This window comes from Callionymus lyra, chromosome 2, assembly GCF_982586985.1.
Source record: "Callionymus lyra chromosome 2, fCalLyr1.hap1.1, whole genome shotgun sequence".
Classification (NCBI taxonomy): Eukaryota; Metazoa; Chordata; class Actinopteri; order Syngnathiformes; family Callionymidae; genus Callionymus; species Callionymus lyra.
Window position 1 is genome coordinate 29,967,888 of NC_141819.1, and position 21,518 is coordinate 29,989,405.

Below are 21,518 nucleotides of genomic sequence, written 5' to 3' on the forward strand. Positions count from 1 at the left end.
ACTTTATTGATTTTACTGAGGGATCAATAAAGTTTTACCTTACCTTACCTTTCTAGAACCACCACTGTTGACATTGATTCACCTAAATATAGAAGCAAACGTTGTAGTAAATGTGTAATTAAAAAAATATTTTTAAAAATGAACTACATTTAGAATTATTATTTACCCATATGAGCTGGGAATGTCCTCCCTTTTTTCCAATGAAACCATTTAGAGACAGCCCTTCCGCCCCTCAGCCAATCACAGACGCTGACGTTTGTGACGCGTCAGGTGGAGTGAAACAGGTGTTTAGAAAACAACTAGAGCATTACAAGTACAACACAAGGACGGACAAGTCGAGCAGAGTAAAAATAGATCTCAGCATTACAGGGAAATATGACTAATCCAGCGATGGTGAAAAGACCTGGACGACAACGAAACCAGCTGCAGCACTGCTATTATGAGGGCTTTCTGGAGAAGAGGTCCTTCAAAGATAAGGTAAAGATCATTCTTACAGTCTTACATTTATAGAATTGGGTGAAAATAACTTATTAAAATGTAAATTGAACTGTGTGTCTGCAAACAAAATATATCCCCAGACTGTACAATTACTACAGTCAAAAACATCTGTATATGTAAGATAACAAAGTTCAATCTAATAACATGCAGGAACCATATTTATTTATATATTTTTGTGTGTCTTTAAATTTCAGACAGAACAGGAACATTATTAGTTTGAGTTTGTTTAAATATCTATAATATTACATTAATTGTATGGGCTTTGTTTATTTGGAACCGTTTTCATTAAGCAGTATTATTTCACAGTTGAGTAATATAAAATATCTGTATAATATAATCACATTTTATGGTATAGTATTTTGCCAAATAATAAAAAAAAAAATTGATAATGAATGTTATTGTATTCAAATCACGTTTTTTTAATTAATTGTAATTATATAGTTCTAAGACTTAGGTCTCTTTGTACGCATGCTGTGTGTTTCCCTCGATGTAATTGAATAATAATTATTTTAATTACATTTAAAATAACCAGCACATTCATTTACAGACGAAGCTCTATTGAAATATCTATCGTGGATATTTATAAATGTAGTTGCACCAGATTTCAGTCACGACAATGATGCCAACATTTGCTCAACTAATATGAAAAGATGTCAATCATTCATGTGTGTAACTGGATGTTTTGTTCCTTCTGTTAACCACATTTTTTTAAATGTACATTAGCATAAGTATGCTTAAGGAACGTCTTCATTAATCCTGCACATGATTTCATGGAAGTATTTGTGTGCTTGTTCTGTAAAGGAAAACGGGAAAAGAAGATTGCGCTCATGACTACAAACGTGTACGTCACCTGACATCCTAATTAAATATAATAAACTGAGTTGCACAAAAAGTCCCCACAACTGGTCGAACCTCATCTCTGCTGCTCTTTTAACTTTACAATAAGCGAGGGCTGACAGATGTGTTAAGACTAACTGGAAAGGCAGGCTTTACAATGACTTCCCGCTCCCCTCCCTTACTGATAACACAATGTACACACTTCACGATACACTCGTAAAAACGACTGGAAGCACAAAAGACTGACCCTCTCAGGCCGTGACAGAAACACTGACATATCTCAGAGCAAAGGTCGTTCTCTATAGTCTCATTGAGCCGCCTCTGCAAACGTCACCCCTGGACGTGATGTTTATTGATCATTAACTCTCTTCCTTTCGCATTCTTTGTTTCTTTTTTTATTTCAGAATGTCTGTTTTCTTCACAGAAATCCCGGAGACTATGGGCGTGTCTTTGTGGAGACCAAGTTTTGTTCTTTAACGACAAAAGGGAATCTGAGGTCAGCAAATATATTATTAATCAATATTCAACGGACACAAAACAATTGTTGTTTTTTTTAATATGTAAGCAAAAATGTGGAAATATATTTATCTTAGATATATATATATATATATATTTCTCAGAAAACATATATATTTTTCAACACACAGCAAATAAACGAGGCCTGAATTGAAGTATTGATGATGTGTGTGTGGATGTGTTCTCAGTACATCGAGAAGTTGCAGCTCAGTGAACTGGTTTCCATCACCGACGACAACAGTGTTGATCGAAAGCTGGACGCGGCGAGACTGAACCTGCAGATGAAGAACGAGTTGATCAATATCACTGTGAGGAAGTTTGTCATTATTGTTTATTATTTACTCAATTTAACCAACAAATACTGAGCTTCACGTCCATCTTTTCTTGACCGTGAAGCTGCCCAGTGCTGAGGCTCGAGAGCTGTGGAAGGGTTTCCTTTACTCTGTGGCTGACGTGAGTTCAGTAGTTGGTTCAATAAATGAACTTTTTTTTGCTAATATTCTCGTGTGCGCAGCTGTCTGTGCCGTCGTCTATCAACCTGTTGCCAGGACAGATCCACACGCTGATAGAGACGGTGGAGAAAGAGAAGGAGAGGATAAAGAACTTAACTCCACCCGTCAAGTCCTCAAACCTGAACGTCCTCCCTGCGTGAGTAGAGCTGGATGACTCACCCTGGGTGTTGATTTGACTTTTTCCAAAACAATTCCAAAAGATATATGTGTCAAAGAAGTTTTTTCCTTTGCTTTCAACTCATATTTTATATTTAATTATAGTTTTTTATTGTTTTAAAAATGATGTTTAAAATAAAAACATTTGATAAATCATTAGATCAACAACCCTTTCATAGAGGCAGCAATTACATCCTCTGCAGCTAAAATAAGAATTAAATCTTGCGAGATCTCGCTGATTACTGAGGACGAGAGGATACAGTCCACTCCAGCAGCTTTTAAAGCTAATTTTTGGACATATTATGGTTTAAAATAATTTTAAAAAAGCAGTTAAGACTTTGTCAAGAGTCATGTGTTCTGTAAATTCTTCAACAACAGAATCAAGTACTTGACAACACTACTACTAATATATCCTTGTTACTACTGAATCACAATATATCGTATCGTCCCTGTATCGTGATACGTATCAACAGATTGTTGCCGATACACAGCACTAGTGTGTAGTACTTGTATGCATGTTTAACCATCAGTGGCTACCCTGCAGGTGTTTTCAAAAGGTGTCACGGATGGAGGCCGAGCTGCTGCTGGAGAAAGAAGCCCAGAGAGGAAACCTGCTGCTGAGACCGGGCAGGGATGGAAACACCTACGCCATCACCACCAGACAAGACTTCAACGGGTACTTTTTTATATACAAACCTATGTTTGGTTAACACACCTCACACCAACACAACAAATTCTGTTACACGTAAACAAAATCTTAATTAACCCTTGTGTTATGTCTGGGTCAAGGTGACCCAGAGGCCTGAAAACACAAACACAACAGTTGAGGCTTCCCTTGTGTTCACCTTGACCCAGACATATCACAAGGGTTAACCAGGGGGAAAATGTTCTATGATAGTAGTTGTTTATTTCTTCTTCTCCTCCTCACAGCCCCGTCTTCAAACACTACCGTGTCACCGCCTCAGAGGACTCCAGCTTCACCATCGATGTCGACAATCCAGTAGGTTTAAGTCATACTTCTCGGTTATATCATCTTCCTCGAAGTATTACACAGCCACGCAAGTATCTCTGCCTTTGGCAACAGCGGTGGCTTTTATGAACTATTCAAGTCATCTGTGAGGCCAGCGATGACTGACGTTCGTACTGTTCCGATCATGGTTGAATGGTTTCGTTATGTTCTTCTTCTTGTTTATCTGCTCGTTAACACTTTGAGCTTCATATCCCAGAAATACTAGTTTCAAACGATTCCAGATAATTATTCGAGTTAATGTTAATATATTTATAATACTATTAATACATTTCATTGATGTGCCCTTCACGAATTGACGTCAACAACTAACAACCACTCACACTTTACTGGAATCATTCACCTTTGTTTGCATTTGGACTGTGGGAGGAAACCAGAGTGTGTGGAGAAAACTCACCGGACTCACTTGAAGGTTTTATTGTTGGAGATATAAATGTGTTGATTGATATGAGGAAGTAAGATCAGTTGTTCTACTGAAAAGAACTCATCACTCATAAACCATTGACAGCTTGAACTTGCACTATTAATCATTGGTACTGAGTCATCTGTGTTCGGACCTTTCCTGTGACTAACCAACAATTACGGACTCTTATTGAGGTCAAACAACAAGGTCACGTTTCTGTTAATTACAATAATAATCACCTCAAACATGTGACTTGTCTACAGGTGCAGTGCTCGACACTGCAGAGAGTGGTGGACTCTTTGGTGGAAAAAACAGAAGGCGTCCTGATCCCTCTCCTTCTGGAGCAACAGTATGCACGGAAAATCTGTAAGTTCCAATGAATTCTTTGGTACGTTTGTGCTCGACACTTCTTTAAAAAACTAACATTATGTGTAACAGCTTTTATTCGGTCCGACAATGAGAACGGAGAGAAGATTGAGCAAAATGCACGGATACCACTTTTACCTCCAGTCCCTCCTCCAAAACCAGTTACCGGTAATTCTTAAACACACAAATTCTTCTGACCTGTTTACCGGTTAGGATCCACTGACTCAGTGACAGAAACCCAAGACATAATTAAAACTTTGGTTATTTGTAGTATTTTTTTTTTTAAGTTTCTCAGTTAAAACCTTTCATCGTCTATATACTTTCATACTCAACATTCAAAATATTTGATCATTAACTAGTTGGTGATGGTTAAGAAGTAACCGGCACTGCAGCTAGTACTGTATGGAACTACTGTAAATTATTACTTACCTACTTAAATTTAAAATGTTGAAAATCTAGATAATTTTTTTTATTGAAATGAGTTCTTTTTTTTAAAATTTAATTTAACAACTTCTATATATAAACACTTTGTTCTTTATTTTAAAATAATTAAACGATAACGATTGAACTGAATCGACTTTTTGATATTCTAATTCCAATAAATAAAAGATAAATTATCTAAATTCAATCTTTTTTATCTTAAACTTGTAAATTCAATATATAAAATAGTGCAACTATTATTAGAAAATATTTTAATTTTTTAATTAAATTGTTTAAAAAACGACATCCTTTCCATTTAAAAAAAAAAAGTTAAGTTCAACCATTCAATATAATGGCACTAGTATATTTCCATGGTACTGCAATTTCAAAAACAAATTGTAAAAGACAGAGTAAAAAAATTACTTGTACTAAGTTTTCTTCCCCGATTTTTAAATAAATGTACTTGGATTGCAGACTATGGAAGTTCATTCTTGCTATTGACATGGGAATGTACCTATTTGCATGCATGGAGTCATGAGAGAAACACAGACCATAATACAAGGTGTGACACCTGTAACATAACCTCGTCAGTGAGAGGCTCAAACTTCAAGAGCATTAAGAGTTCATTTAAATATACAGGCACTTATAGTAAACTATTTTGTACTTTGAGTTCCGACGGCGTCACTAATCACTAATGAATGCTACGGTTACTCTTCTCACGATCAACGCTGATCTATTTATTCTCTTCTAGTGACAAGAAAAGCGACAAGAGCAGACTCTACTGACAGTCTGTACCTGAACGAGGCCGAGAAGCTGCAGTTAGGTAACTTCATCCCCTCACCCCCCCGCCCCCCTCAACACATACACCTCTAACAGGTAAATCTTCATTCTTGTGATTCCCTCAGTGGAGGATCAGCAGCAGGATTCCTTCGTTCCTCCTCCTCGGCTCCGTTCGGCGTCGTGTGACGAGGGGAGGAAGTCTCCGCCTCCCCTTCCTGCTCCTCGGAAGCATGTGCCCACCGTGTCGACGTCCCTCTGCCTCCCCAGCAGAGATGCCAGGATGAGGGGTATAGCAAACCCTCTTAGCCTGAGTGAGTCCCAAAATGTTCATCTTGTTCTCGTTCGCATTCTTATCTGAACACCCAGCAGTGTTTGTGTTGAGTGCAAAAATGTGGTTCAGAGCAATCCAAGACCAGTTTCCATTTGAGTTTGTCCTTAAAACCCTCTATTTTTACATACTTATTCTTGTCCTTTAAAATATGCCACTTCCTTTTTTATTTATACTAGTTTCAGCTCTTCTATTAATATAATTTCTAGAATGAATTCTACCAAGTGATGAATAAAGTTGTATCTAAATATGTTCTCCCAAACTAGCATCTTGTAATAGTGATCTTTAAATCACCAGTTTATTTCACAAATACATTGGATAGAGCGATGTTGTGGTGAGCGTGCTAGTGGGTGTTTATCCAAATATGTTTTGTTGAAGGTAATGAATTATTTAATCATTTCATACAGTGTTTCCTCACAGTATTATCGTTCTATAATTTTAATATTGTTGATCAGGGTCAGTCCGCATGACCATCTATTAGGTCTTGAAAATATATATGAAGTAGAACATATATATATTTCAAATATATAGATATATTATAAATCTGCATTTTTTTATTTGGAGTTAATTTTAAAATACTTGAATATGATTAACGCTCTGAAGTTTTCTTTTTACCGACACTATATATCATATGTAGGTATTAGCAAGAACCATTTCAACACTGAAAGACAAGCAAGTAAATAAGGAAGTTGTATTTGTTTCTTTTATAACTCCATGCTTTAAGGTTAAGCACGCCATTGATAACCAAAAATAGATAGACACCTTTAAAATGAAGTTGTTTTAAACTGAATTATACAGTAAATTACATTTTAAACTTAATGGTAAAATTGCTAGTTTAGCTGATCAATAAGAGCAGTTATTCTCAGATTAAATTTACAACCTCGTATTACAAGCTTATTCGAACCAACGTGACAATAAAAACGTTAATTTTAATACATATTTATGTATGTGGAGATAAAACATTTTACTATTGTTTTTGTACAATTATTAAAATCTTAGCTAAATGTTCTGGTTATTCTTCCATAAAACTTCCTACTATCCACTTCTGTGGAATAACAAATGTTCATAGTTGAATTGAAAAGTCTGTCACATTAACAATACGAAGAGACTCACCTCGCTGACGGAAGTGCCGCGGGTTATTTTCGAGGTGCGTTCGAAGAAGTAGGAAATAATGAACGTGTGCTTTTGAATGGGTCATGTTACCATGAGAACAACGTTTTAAAACGTGATATAACCAAACGAAGATGAACTGGTTTGAGGTTACATTTCTGCGACATTAAAATATATTTTTTGTGACGATCTTTCAACCTTCTCTGCAGCGATTTCAGAGCTCAAGCAGAAGCTGGAAAAACAGGGCAAGTGCCTGGAGTGACCTCTACTGGCGGAAGTGTCCCCCCCTCACCCTCCAAGTTAAGCTGCTCGGCACAGGTACTTGCACCGACAGGTGCAGGTGAGTCACCCCTGCTGGCTCAGACACTGACACTGATGTTTGCGTCTAACAGAGTTGTACTTTTGCACGTCTTGTTTGGTTTTGCACTTTTTTTACATGTTCATTTTTTAATGTGAAGGACAGTTTTTTAGGGTAAAATGTTTTTTTTAAAATATATTTTACTGTATGACGTCCATGTAAATAATGATGTCCATGCTTTAATAATCCAATTATTCGAACCAGGACCTCGAGTGGTTGTTATTGCATTGACGCCAACTTTGGTTACAATCTTAGTCCAGGATGAACGTGAAATCTTCTTTAATTTCTGTCCTGCTTCTGCTGACATGAAACTCATCTCAAACTGTGTTCATAGTTGTACATGAGAACAGTTGATCCCAGTGGAACCATCTCTGACGTTTTGTGAATTCTGTCCTCCATCGTTTGTTTGATAAAGATTGTTCCTCCCAGGACTACTGGACCACTTCTGTATAGAAACACACATCAGGGTGTATTAGTCGCTCGTTTATTACCGCCATAACTGATGCATTATAGTGGAAATATTCAAACTATTTACAATAAACATGTGAAATAAAACTCAAATCTCTGTCTCTTTAAACCATGGCAGGCTACACAAAAAAAAACAAACGTGTGCAAACATAAGACGAAGCTGAAGTCCCATCGTCTACTAGCTATTGTGTTATATTTGGACTAGAGGCTGTAAAGAGTCGTGTTCTTGATCTACAGAAACACACCAAGCGTTCGTCGCATGATGACGGAGCCTTTAGCAAGTAGCATCTCTCATGTTTAACACGTTGATATATGACGGGGGTGATAACGTAGATGACCGAGGTTACATACGGGTGATAAGTTATGTCGACACGGATACAAAACACTGGCTAACTTTCTTGTACGACGAGAAGGAAGGCACAGGGAGAGCAGATCCTTCAGCTGCAGCAGACACGTAGCGTATAGTAGAGGGCGGAGGGCAGCGGCCAGCGCTAAGTCTTTGCTCTAGCAGCAATGATACCGTGTTAAACAGAGAGAGGGAAACTCAACAAAAACTGTCCCGGGCGTCACAGACATGCAGCCCTGGTGAAGATCGCCCTCCTGAGTCTGCGGTGGAGCCGCCGCTCCGTGGTGCCGATCGTCAGGAAGCCTCAGAAAACCTCCATCATTAGTTGATGCTGGCGTTGGAGCTGCTGGTGTTGCTGTTCTTCCGCTGACCACTGAGCACCACGCTCGGAACCTGCAGACCCGTGACCACCGAGAAACTCCCGTTCCACACCTGCGGACAGACGAGGGTCAGACTCTGAGGAGAGACGGACTCGAGAGTGACCGGGCTCACCATGAAGGCAGGGAGGATGGGCTGCTGGAACTTTGTCCTGAACGTGTGTAGCAGCTGCTTGGTTTTGCCGTTGAAGAAGGATAGAACTCCTGACCACACACACACAAGTCAACATGTGAGACACGCGTTTAGATCAGGAAACAGTTCATGTCAGAGCCATTAAAGAAATGCATTTTGAGCCTTTTTAAATCTTATTTTATGATTCATATTTCAATTAAGGTGGGTATAAATAAAATAATGCCATTTTATTACCTCCTACGGGACTAAACAAAAAATAAAACCCTGTGAGATCATGGTGACGACTGAGGACGAGAGGATACAGTGGACTCCAGCAGCTTTTTAAGCAAATGTTTGGACATATTTTGGTTTCAAAACGAATGAGACAAGTTACAACTTCGACCTGAGTCATGTATGTAAATTCTGCAACACCAGAGTCAAGTACTGAACAATACTACAAATATGTCCTTGTTCATACTGTATCACAATATAATCGTATATTGGCCTTGTATCTTCATCCTAATCATGTCGCCAGATTCTTGCCAACACACATCCTAGTATTTTGTAGCCATCCTTGGACATCTGGTCATCCATTATCTCTGCCGAGGAGATTTTGTCAAACTTAAAATTAAAGTTCCATCTGGATGTTGGAACATTTTAAAGGTTTGGTCACTCATTTCGATCCAGATCCACTAAGAACTGGCAGAGTCTAGAAAAACTCTACAATATCTGGAATCTTTTCCCTCGAATAAATATTGTGGCTTGTGTGACAAAATATTGACTTACTTTAAAGTCGGTCGGTTAGAAAAATAAAACTGGATTTTACTTGTTACTTTTCCAAACTCCCAAATCAACTGTAGCTTGTGTTGTGCTTTTCAAATGAATATCAGAGACCTGCACTTTATCTGTGCTGGTCTTGTGTGCTGAGCTAATACATCAACACTAGGAGCCTCACAGTCGGACATGAAGACATTGGTCGGACAGACTGTGCGAGCCTGACCTTCCTCGTAGTTGCAGTAGACGCCCACGCTGCAGGGGATGCTGCAGTCCAGCGTGCGAGCTTTGTTGTTGTGCTTGGCGGTGAGACTCTGCTGCAGCCAGTTGTTCAGATGGATGCACCAGGACGCTCCCGTCTTTCCCAGCTGGTCGAAGCGGCCCAGGCTCCGCAGGGCCACGCCGGCGGCGAACGTCTTGCTCTCCTTGTCGAAGCGAACCTCCCAGTAGTGCTGGCCGGCCTCGATGGCCGTGTCGGCTGAGGGAACACGGAGAGAACGTTGAGTATCCACGCGATAATGAGAGGATTAGAAATGAAGACATGTTGCGTCACATTATGTAATCCATGTTCCTGTTCAGTCGTCACCGCGAAGAATCGTTGGCATTCTTTTAGAAGACGACACGGAGCAGCTGCATGTGACCACGTTTTGTTCCTTCTGAACAACCACAAGCCTATTGTTGGAGTGTTCTCAGGTCTGCTGTGACTTTAGACCTCGTGTGATTGACGTGGAGAACAAACACATATTCTCAGCTTCAAGAGTCAAAGTAGGAAAATGAAGGTTATCCAATGATTATTTACTAAATCTCTGACTTTACAGTCGTAATTATATAAAACTAGAATATCTCCAAGTATATCAGTCGCTTCACAATACTGAATAGTTCAAAATGTATACAACAAATGTAATTCATTTCGATAAATCCTATATTGATTGTTTGAATTTGTTGGCTTTTTTTTTTTTAATTGAGTAAAACATACGAGCATAAATATATATATATATATATATATATTATTTCGTACATTTTACTTATGCATTTTAAAAGGCAAAGGAAGTTTTGAAATGGATGATGTCAGAGCCATTGACGAAGTGGATTTTTAGCCTTTTTAAATCTTATCTTATTCCATTTTAAGCTGGTTATTTTCTGGCTCATATTTCAATACTGTGGGTATAAATGAAAAAAATGCCATCTTACGGAACTAAAGGAAAAATTAAATCCTGTCAGATCCTGGTGACGACTGGGGATGAGAGGATACACTGGATATTCTTATTACAATAATTAAAAATGAAATCTTATATATTAAATTTGTTTAAATTCTTGCCTTTTAAATGCAATATAAAAATATAGGTATAAATATGCCAACGTTTCAAAATTTAATTAAAAAAGATACAAGATTTTCTTCATTTTCTTACCCAGCACAGTGTAGGACTCAGCAGTGAAGCGGTCGCGGCCCGGTCGGGTGATGGGCGCTCTCTTTGGTGACATCAGGGCTGATCTGAAGGAGCAGAAGAGCAAGAACGCTTCTGGATATTTGCTCAACAGAAGAAGTAAGAAACATGTTTCTGAAGTCGTCTCCTGTGAGCATCTTCATCCAGGTTTCTACTCACCTGGCGGGCGACTGCAAGGGCGAGTTGGTGCGATTCTTCTCTTTACGCATGTCTTGAACTTTCCCTCCGCTGCTGTCCCACTCCACGGCCAAGTCCTCGATCTTCAGGTTTTGGTGGGAGGAACCCGAGTCCAGTTTGAAGGAAAACGCTGAGACGCAAAACACAACCGTTCAGACGCCATGTCTGTGGAAAACGACACATCCGTCACGTGACCTCACCGTGGGTTTCTAGTGTCACGGGCTCGGAGAACTCTCCAGCGACCGCCTTGTTACAGGCCTTCACTCTGAAGGTCATGTAGCGGGTATCGAAGCGCAGACCTGAAGGTAAAGATTTAGAATCCTGGGGTGTGTCGGCGTCAGGAACTTCAGGCTCTGACCTGAGAGCGTCTGCTCCGTCTCTTTGATCCCCTCCACCACCATCCAGGGGTAGTCCTCTCGGATGCGCGGCGGACCTTCGTGGTTGGTACGTCGATGTTCTAGTATGTAGTGGTCGATCTTGCTGTCGGGCTCAGGCAGGCTCCACACCAGGCTCACGGTGTTGTCGCACACCTGACACTCCGACGTCTGGATCTCCGGCGTGGCAGGAACTGGACACACAAACGCACAAACAGTTGAGAAACTTTCACACGACAGTGTCTCGTCACTTGTTCTGGCTTTTCTTCAACTCATTTAACAACTCAAGGTAAAGTGTGTAAGTTTCTGCCACTAGGGGCCGCTCGTGACTCGATCTCAAGTGCGACACAACAGGAGAGGGCAGCTTGCAGAGAACAAAAGATGCAGATGACAGGCGTCTTGTGCAGGCTCCTCGTCCCACACAAACAACACAACCACAACAAATGTGCCGGATGATCGACGGAGCCACAGGCCGCTGCAGATACAGCTGCACAGCAAAGACGTCTCACAATGACCTGGAACATTAAAACCAGCGTGGTCTACACAGTTCTGGAGGCCCCCCTTTTCACCCTGAGGTGATGAAACAACTTTTAACACGAGGCTTTAATCGAGAGCTGCGGTTTCAATGACTGGAAAGTCAAGATGTTTCAATACATTTTACATGAAAATTAAAAGGTCATACACTAGGAAAAGTGTTGTTTGTTGTTTGTTGTTGTACATGTTTTTTTCAAATAAATTGGGCTATTGTAGTATTGTACCTGTATTTGAATTATAATATTTCCGCCGTGTGTCATTGACTGGGAGCAAACAACATGCAATTTTACAGATGAATGTAGCTCAATAGAAATAAGGGTAAAAAATACATCAAGTTATATTTAAATATTTCTTACAAGGGGAATCAGGGACATGTAGAAACGAAAGCCCCTCCCCTAGTTACACTTGATTGACAGATCAGAGTCGATCATGAAACTGGAAGTTTGTGAGAGAAGGAGAACGGAGACGTTTCATAACTTCAGGAAAGCACTAGAAAGCAGCGACAGATCTCACGACACTATATCTACTAGCTTACAAGGCAGAGACAGTGAACACCAGAGAATAAAACCATGAGTAACACTGTCCCACTTTCAACAACCTCTGCCGGTCTTTGGACAGTGGGAAAAAAAAAAGAAGAAGATTCTTTTCGTTGAGGGTGAGACTCCCAGAGTGATCTAGGAACTGGTATTCATCCAGTACTCCACCTGGTGGTAGGACGGTGCCAGTCGCCCGGATTTAAACAACTTCATCAAGTGATCTTCCAGGAAAACTATAGGTAGCTAAAATATTTCCAAAAGGAAAACAAACAAGAGTAGATGGACAAACGAGAGTGATATTTAACTGATTTAAGGATATATTAAAAGTAATTTATTTTAATGATCCCATTTATTTATATTTTTGTTGTTTTGAGTGTGTAGCTCTACTGATTGTAAACATGAACTAAACCTCAGTAAATGTAAAACCTCAGGTTTCAGTTCACCTCTGCATTTCAACTATAGTTGCAGTTTCTCACTTCGCTCTAAGCCATCCTAGTTAAGTGTTTCTCACAACAAGGGTTACGGATATACAAGAGAGTTTCTATAAATACCAGGAGATGAGAGTAAAAGTGTAGTGCGGCATCAAAGGTACTGATTAGACTCTAGTATCAGATAAGATCTGACTGAAGACCATCTCTACTCCCCGTCTCTGGTTTCCTTGTTGGCCCGCAGGTGAACACATGAGAAACAACCATCTATCCTCGACCTCTAACCCTCATCGACAGCTGAAGTTCTCCAAAATAATGAGCTACACTCGGTCACTGTCACATTTGGCTTGATAAAGTGGGAACATTTTAAAGAATAATTTCTGTTTTTAAATCACTTTTTTACAAAAATAGTTTTACGTTGCTTCCCTTTTCCGTGAAAAGGAAATGGGCGGATCAAATATAAATCATTAAGACAATTTGGGGTCATTTTCCTGGGGCACTTGGGGGACTCAAATCGATGCAGTCAGCTCACACTTCACTGGAAGAAGCAGGTAAATCCTTTTTGAATTGTTAACCGAACGTCTCACTTGAATTATAGCAAAAAAATTGATCAATTTAATCTGGTAAATAGGGAATCCAATTGTATTTTCATGATTTCTTGAGAGATGCATGAAACAATAACTGTAAATGAGTTGAATAAAGATGTTGGTTTCATTATGTGCAAACATGTTAATACGAGTCATTTATGTGTTGTGTTACAGATGCACCGACATGATCATCACAGCTCATCGACACCTTTCAACGAGATCTAAAACTGGAGGTGAAAATAAAAACGTGACAGTCGTGAACAGACCTGGGAGGAACTTGAGAGCCCTCAGCATCTCCCTCTCCTGGCTGAAGTCCACCATCAGATGACTCATGTTGTCGCTGGCTTTGGCCTTCAGGGAGAGTCGGAAGGCCGGAGCCATCGTCACGCTGCACACACGGACACACACCATGAGTCACATTCGCACAAACATGCTTGGATCATCTTCACAGACGGTCTCTGTTGGGGATTTAATTCAATATTCAATAGAGAACCGGAGTAGGATCTGTAATGAAGTATCTGACGCCATAAGAAAGTAAAGAATCTGGTGAAATATTGCTCTTGAATGTCATTTTAAATTTGATTGATTCGCAAAGAAAAATAGTTGTGTGTCGTTTTCAGGCAACTTTAAAATAAAAATAAAAAGTATAATTAAACTCATGTTTGTATTATTCCATGAAACAACAAACACATGGACAACATTAAATAAACACACAAACAGAAAGACAAAAATATAGTGAACAAGAAATAAAGAAAGAAATACACACAAACATGATACGAAAAAGGGAACAAAGAAACACAAAAGCAACAAAAAAGACATTACACAAAGAAAGAGAACCCAACCCCTTCACTAGTACGATCGACTAGATGGTTACTAAAAGAAGGCTTTGAAGTATCTGGTGAGCACACAAATAAGAAAGAACACAACCAATAAGACACATAAAAGCCTAAACACAAAAATGACTGATGACACACAATCCAACACTAATAATTAATTAATAAATAATTAAGATAAACAGGGATCCCAGAATGAGGCACAACACACTTTCTATTCATCTAACAAACCCACAACCCAATTCTACACAAGTGAAATGAAAATGGAACACACAACCAAGACTGAAGACAATACACAACAAACTCAAAGAGCAGAGCTTGAAAACGACACACAAAGAACTTTTGTCTCGTTGATCCTGGACTGAATATTGAATCATCTAAACAACAGTAACTCAGGGGGAGAAGAAGTTCTATCTAGACCGACTACTCTGACCGTCGTCCACCATGAGGAGATGAAGCAGGAGGGATGGGGGGGGGTTACACTGGATGGTACGAGCTACAGGGACACAATGACACAACAACACAAGTGTGTGTCTGCAGGATGGAGGAGGCGGGACATGCATGACGTGAGTTCTGACTGGAACAACAGAGGTGCAGTACCATACCTATCCTTAATGTCTTTGGCCGCCTGGAGTGGAGAAGCAGCGGAGGAAGAAAGAGAAGAGATACGGAGCGGAGAGATGACTGAGTGTCACTGCAGCTGCTCGTGTTAACATGTCTGACGCTAACACCGTCAATCATTTAACAGCACTGGGGGGGGCAGGAGGGGTCATTTACCTGAGAGAAGCTGTCCGTCTGAGAGGAGCAGAGCGTCTGATTGGCCAGCTCCAGCAGCTCCTCGGAGCTCTCCAGGGCTTTGGATCCAGCGCTCAGCTGACTCTGAGACACAAAGACTGTCAGCTCACCTTGGAGCACAACGGCTTCATTGTTGTCACTCCAACAACTCATCATTTGAGAGTCACGGCTCCGCTTCGACCACACACATAAACAAGTCTCATGTATCACTTTCTCTACGTCCTCTTTTTACCTGGACGTGTCCCCAGGTCGTGGGTTCAAACCCCACACTCGACCTTGTAATTTTTACCCGGTTATATAGAGGCCTTGTTGTGTTGCAGCTGCAGTAGCAGACCTGCACTGACCTGGCTTCTTTCTTCATTTAGTAAAGGCATTAGTTCTGGTTACACAACTTCTATATCTACGATTGAATTGCTTTTCATGCCTTTGCATCTTAACTTGAGATGGTTTCTAAAACAACTGCATTCCTTAACCGTCACTTTAAAGAACATAACAGCTGTGCTAGGACAGATAGCCTCAGAACGGCTGCCTTGGTACTTGAATCTCTTTTTCTATTGCTCATTTTCTGTGTTACCTTATTTCAATATTTCATAGTGTCACCACACAAAAAGAAGAGTGGAGAAAAATAAAGGTTAAACATTACATGCCTCCCTTTTTCTTTTTGTCCAGTGTTAAGGAATTATTTATTTTTTTGCAGATACCTTTACTTTGATACCGGTTCTTAAAAGATAATTTTTTTCGATTACCTTTTTGTTTTTTCACCATTTTCTAACAAAAATAAAATGACGTTACACATGGTACAAATCTACGAGCTGTGGTACATTTCTAGTTCTACAAGAAAAATATAAATAAATAACTTCACATGCAAAAGAAGTCAAAAATCGATCTAAAGTTCACTGCTCTGGTCAAGCTTTATCAGAAAAATCCACACATTATCAAGTGGGTATCGAATCTTGATACGGAAAGACCTGAAGCATCGCCACAAAAGAAGCGAGGTTTGATACCCTGCCCTAATAAAATACATTATTTTGAGGATTAACTCAACATTAGTAATAGGCTCTCTTTTTTTTCTTTTTCGTTTATCCATTATTTATATTCTTAAATAAATATAGTTATACTCTTACAAAAGATTACATCATATTTCATTACAAATCTGGATATTAATATAGAACTGTTACAGACCATAGTATTGAGGAGACATTATTTGCGAAATGTGAAATGATTTAGACAAGACATGGTTAAGTGTCTTTTTTCCCACTAGTTTTCTCTGTTCAAGGGTGTCCAGGTAGCGAGGCTCATACCTGCAGCTCATAGGTGCGACTGGCTCTCTCCTGCTTGATGTGCGTCAACATGCTCTCCTTCATCTCGTCCAGGATCCCGTGCAGGGAGCCGAACTCGGACTCCAGGTCCTCATGGACTCGGCCGGAGTTGGCCTGTGGAAAAAACGAGAGACCGTTAGAAGAAGAAGGAGGAGGAGGAGGAGGTCGCGTGAGACGACATCAAGAGTACCTCCAGGTTGTCCAGGCTCTGCTTGAGGCCGCAGACGAAGTTGGAGATCTCCTCATTCTTGTTGGCCAGCGTCTGGATGATCTTGCGCAGCGATTCCTGCAAGAAGAGATTCCACATTTCAAAACGAACAAATAGTAAAAAAGGAGGCGACAGTAACCCTGGGGGGGAGGTTGTCAAGAGTGTTTCTGAATTATTCCTCATGCTCCAGTGCGCCACCTTCACGTGTCTACGAGCATATTTTTAGCTCAGAATTATTTATGCTGGAAAGTGCCTCAGGATTGTTCCTCATCCAAGAGAGAGAGAGAAGAAGAAGAGCATCAGCCTGGGTTGATGGTCTCCACTGGATCTAGTGTCTCTGTGGTGACCCTCACTGGGTGTGGACCGGGACAGGAAGGGACAGGAAGGGACAGAGGGGGATCTGGCTTCACGGACGGAAGGATGCACATTCATAATTCAATCATGCAGCTCAGCAGGCAGGAAGATCCGCCTCTAAAGCTGCACCTACGAGCGCTTATGTAAAGCCATCCTGGGATGTTGTCTCCAAACTCCACGTCATTCATTCATAACCCGGTGCTAGAAAGAAGCTCCATCGAGGCCCTGACTCCATCATTCACCCACATTCATGTCACAACCCGAGACCCTCGCTGTAAACGCTCTCCCTGCTCCGATATAAGCCGACATTCGATGACCGTGAGCGGGTGTGAATACGATCCTCCTTCGGTCCCTTTGTACGCTACGCCCTGAACCCTCAGAGACACCTGTTCCTCCGGCTCACCTTCTGGTCTCCCATCCCGCCGCTGAGAGCTGCTGGAGAACGATGGTGCCTCGAACCCGTGGCCCGCGGATTCACCTTCCGTCGCCTTGCTTTTCGCTTTAGTGAAGCCGCGGAGGTGGAAGGGATGCCGCCGGAGCGCAGTACATCTTCGGACGGACACAACCACCAACGCCTCGGGCCGAAGGGTGCGTTCTGCGCAGGCGCGTGATGAGAATTGTGGGTAGTGGTGTTTCTGGTCACGGTGGCGCCTTCACGTGCTTCAGGAAATGTGACCTCTCTCCGTTTATTTCCTTATTTTATATGAATACAAATTAACAATAGCTGTAAATTGCAAATTACTTACGAATTGCTATTTAGGTAGGTTTATTAATGATATTTTTGATTTACTTTCTTATATATTTTAGTAAATTAGTACATTGATTACTGACTGCTTCAAGAAACATCTTAAGACATTTGTATTCCTGTAGGCTTTTTTTGATTTTCTGAGACTCCTGTGTTGTTCTCAGGATTATCTTGATCTTTTAAGTATATATATTTTATTGAGTATTGTTTTGATAGTTTAAGCGCTTTGTGACCCTGGTCTGGAAAAGCTCTATGTAAATACAAATTACTTACTTATTACTTACTTATATATTTTGGTAAATTGAGTACATTGACTACTGACTCCTTTAAGAAACATCTTCAAGACATTTTTATTTGTTCAGGCTTTTCCTTGATTTCCTGGAACTCCTGTGTTGTTCTCAGGATTATCTTAACCTCTTAAGTATATATCTCATTGAGTATTGTTTTGATTGTTTAAGCACTTTGTGACCCTGGTCTGTAAAATCGCTATGTAAATACAAATTACTTACTTATATATTTTAGTAATTTGAGTACATTGACTACTGACTCCTTCATGAAACATCTTAAGACTTTTTTATTCATGCAGGCTTTTGCTTGATTTTCTGAGAGTCGTGTGTTGTTCTCGGTGTTATCTTGACCTTTTAATTATATATTTTATTGAGTTTTGATTGTTTAAGCGCTTTGTGACCCTGGTCTGGAAAAGCGCTCTATAAATATAAATTACTTACTTACTGACTAACCTTCAAATTGTTCAGTTCAAGTATTGGGTACTGAGAATGTGAACTCGTAAAAAAAAGAAAGTGATCATACATACTGAAGGATAGTCAGAAACAACACTCTCCACTCTCAATAGCATTTTCAATAGAAAGCAAATATTCATAAAATTATTTGTCTTTATAGAAAAATAATCAAATTGTTAAATATAAAACTGCTACTTTGTACAAATGTTTGGTCTCCATAGAAACTGAGTGTGACATAGTGAATATAAACCAAAACCCACAGTGGTTAACAAGTCTAGGGTTTTTCATCTCTTGGTTAACAAGTCTTTCCTGTAACGCGTTTCAGTTAACCATCCATACCTTCCGCACTCAGAATGACACCATTTTAATGTTCAACTTACTTTTCCGACATTGTCTTTTCGTGGCCTCCCACCACCCACACAAGCTGTAGGCTTGAAAGTAGACGTGAGAGGAAGTCATACTCAAGATGTCTTCAACGTTGTGTGTGCAGCTGTTCCTCACAGGTAAGATAGACACAAACTTGATTCATGTTTCATTGTTTATGACAAATTAAAATTGCTTTGCTTTGTGTGTCTGTCACAGCGACCGTGGTAACATGTGCTCACTACAAAGCAAAATTAAATGAAAATACCAATGAACTGCTGGTTGATCCCGGATCTTCCGTGACCTTGGAGTGTAGCATGAGCCTCTTGGACATTTCCATAGAGAGGACTCTGAGTGGAACCACGAGGAGAGAGTTGCTATGTAATCAGAAGAACTGTACATACAAAGATAAATATTGGACTTTCCTCATGTCAAATGTTTCCGAAGAAGACAGCGGCTGGTACTTCTGCGGGGGCGAACGCGAGATTCCATTTATAAAAACAATAAGAAGCAATGGAACTGAAATAATCGGTGAGTTTTGGGAAACACACCTGCCAAACATGTTTCCAGGTTACATCCCTTCTTAAAGCCAAATTATTTCCTCTATAACAGTGCAGACCTATGTGGATAACACAACAAAACCTACACCAGGTTTGTCTCTTGTTGACAAAAAAACATATTTTTTTGACAAAACAGACTGAGCTTTTGTTATGACATTCATGTTTTTACAATTGTTGTATGCTGGTAACATGTTTTCTGTGATCATTTTTAATTTTTCTTTCTTGCCAGTTGCTGGTAATCCGACTGATGATGACTGGAAAATTGTAGTTATTCCAGGAGGATGTTGTCTTGCTGTGAAACTACTGTTTATCGTGCTTTTGTTATGCGGATGGAAAAAAGGCCGTCGCACAGGTAACCTTCTTTCCCTTCTCTCAGACTTCAGATCAAAGTCTTACAAGCACTTTCACATTGGTTATCTATCATAGTTGCACCATTTAGAAGGTTTCGTCCTTTTTCAAAGTTTGAATAATTGTACTTGTAGATTTAACAAGCACGTACAATACTGTCATGAATCTGTTCTTGCAAAGTGTGGTTTCTGTGGTTTCTCATTTCTTTGTGAAACCATAGCAGCAGATAACTGTAACTTCAGCGTTTCACAATGATTTGACATAAAAGGAAAAGGAAAATATAAAGAATTCCACTTCAAGAAAATTAAAATATGTAAAGCAAGATCTACAGGGAGGTGTTTATGGTCTGTTGAAACTATATTATAAACTAACACAATTATTTTTTATGTAAAAAAAGAGGTTCGATATTCTCATTCCTATAATTTATTTTCTAATTGTAATCTTTTTCATTCGTAGCCTTTTGAATTCAATAAAAAAAATGTTGGTGTAACACCAGGAAATATAAAAAGATTGCCGAGCTCGTTGATCGAACATTTCGGCCAATAATGCGACGCCGTTAAAGCTTTTATTTTGATATTATTATTCCAACATTTAAATCGAATTTTAAAGTTTAGGAATTGAAATGACCATAATTTCAATAAAAAAATTCAGCCGTTCATTAGGCTGATGGAACTGATATCCTTCCATATGGTTGCATTACGTGTTTTAGCTTTCAACTTATCGATATCGATTTGAATTATTTACTCATTTACCTGATCGTGTATTTGAAAGATGTCCGTTTCCTCTTGAGACAATGACTGAAGTTATTAAAATGGACGCAAGAGGGCAGTATATCAGTTTTCTCTTAGTTTCAGAGACTCAATGTCCGATCTACGCCAACGAACGAACAGTGATCCAGAAGAAACGTCTGCAACCCCCCCAACAACTGGACTCACCTGTAAACCCGAGCAGCTCCAGACAAGACCTCACGTCCTCAGGTCCAGACGCATCCAGACGACATGTTGGAGGTCAGCGTGGAAAGTGACCGTGAAGCGTCTCACGATGGTGTACATAAACAAGTTTATAATAGTATATAGTAGAAGTGTAATGAGAACCGCTCTTTGAGACACAAAGCTAATACACTGTCAGTACTGAAAGTATGATTAAAATTCAAATATGAAGTTTTGCATTTGTTTCTATATTTGTAAGTCTGTAGTGGTCACAACTTTTCTAAGAAAAACCTCAAATTCAAGGTGTATAGTGCAGAATACTATAAGGTAAGGTAAGGTAAAACTTTATTGATCCCTCAGGAGGTCTCCTTTGGGAAATTGTTTCATTGTGTGACAGTTTCTGTTCTCCCTAACTTCCAAAATAAAATAATGATGTGGTCATAATGTAATGGATGTTTGTTGTTCGAACAATATGCTTCTAAAAGTCCTGACAAAACACTCGAATTGTGACTAAATGATTCAACCAGGAAGCTGTTTTGAAGCTATTGCGCAATAGACATTATTATTATAATTATTATTATTATTATTATTATTTCACCACCACGTGACCAGAAATATGCTTCAAATATTAGTTGAACTTATTCAAATAAAAAATGACAGATGTATTTCCTTAGCTTTTCTCCATCAGTGTTCATTAAATGATCAGTTCACACCCTGTGTGTAGTTGTGTGTTCACTTCCAGTGTTGTGTAGCTCGGGTCCACACACACACACACACGCGCGCGCGCGCGGGTGGAAGCTGATTGGTTGAAAAACCAAAAAAAAACACGACCCGCGTCACGTGACCTGGCGCTGC

The 21,518-nt window shown here is 39.7% G+C and overlaps 3 protein-coding genes across 3 annotated transcripts; 2 read left to right on the top strand and 1 right to left on the bottom strand.

Moving 5' to 3' along the window:
* Nucleotides 1–291: 291 nt before the first annotated feature.
* Nucleotides 292–7,866, top strand: LOC148086440 (signal-transducing adaptor protein 1-like). Its single transcript, XM_087784563.1, has 12 exons — nucleotides 292–477; nucleotides 1,760–1,831; nucleotides 2,040–2,159; nucleotides 2,248–2,304; nucleotides 2,366–2,499; nucleotides 3,064–3,195; nucleotides 3,450–3,519; nucleotides 4,213–4,315; nucleotides 4,388–4,483; nucleotides 5,487–5,558; nucleotides 5,641–5,826; nucleotides 7,163–7,866. Exons 1-12 carry the CDS (start codon nucleotides 376–378, stop codon nucleotides 7,213–7,215), a joined length of 1,197 nt encoding a protein of 398 aa, XP_087640689.1. The 5' UTR covers nucleotides 292–375; the 3' UTR covers nucleotides 7,216–7,866.
* A 96-nt stretch (nucleotides 7,867–7,962) lies between these two features.
* fsd1 (fibronectin type III and SPRY domain containing 1) lies at nucleotides 7,963–17,551 on the bottom strand. Its single transcript, XM_087784562.1, has 13 exons — nucleotides 17,382–17,551; nucleotides 16,607–16,702; nucleotides 16,399–16,530; nucleotides 15,080–15,181; nucleotides 14,908–14,930; nucleotides 13,736–13,857; nucleotides 11,369–11,578; nucleotides 11,211–11,309; nucleotides 10,993–11,140; nucleotides 10,798–10,880; nucleotides 9,615–9,866; nucleotides 8,618–8,706; nucleotides 7,963–8,557 (listed from the first exon to the last, which is right to left on the bottom strand). The coding sequence occupies exons 1-13, from the start codon at nucleotides 17,394–17,396 to the stop codon at nucleotides 8,447–8,449; spliced, it is 1,482 nt and encodes a 493-aa protein (XP_087640688.1). The 5' UTR covers nucleotides 17,397–17,551; the 3' UTR covers nucleotides 7,963–8,446.
* Nucleotides 17,552–18,877: 1,326 nt separating this feature from the next.
* LOC148086442 (uncharacterized) lies at nucleotides 18,878–20,989 on the top strand. The gene is made up of 5 exons (XM_087782922.1): nucleotides 18,878–18,966; nucleotides 19,046–19,357; nucleotides 19,439–19,477; nucleotides 19,616–19,738; nucleotides 20,583–20,989. The coding sequence occupies exons 1-5, from the start codon at nucleotides 18,930–18,932 to the stop codon at nucleotides 20,756–20,758; spliced, it is 687 nt and encodes a 228-aa protein (XP_087639048.1). The 5' UTR covers nucleotides 18,878–18,929; the 3' UTR covers nucleotides 20,759–20,989.
* Nucleotides 20,990–21,518: the final 529 nt, after the last annotated feature.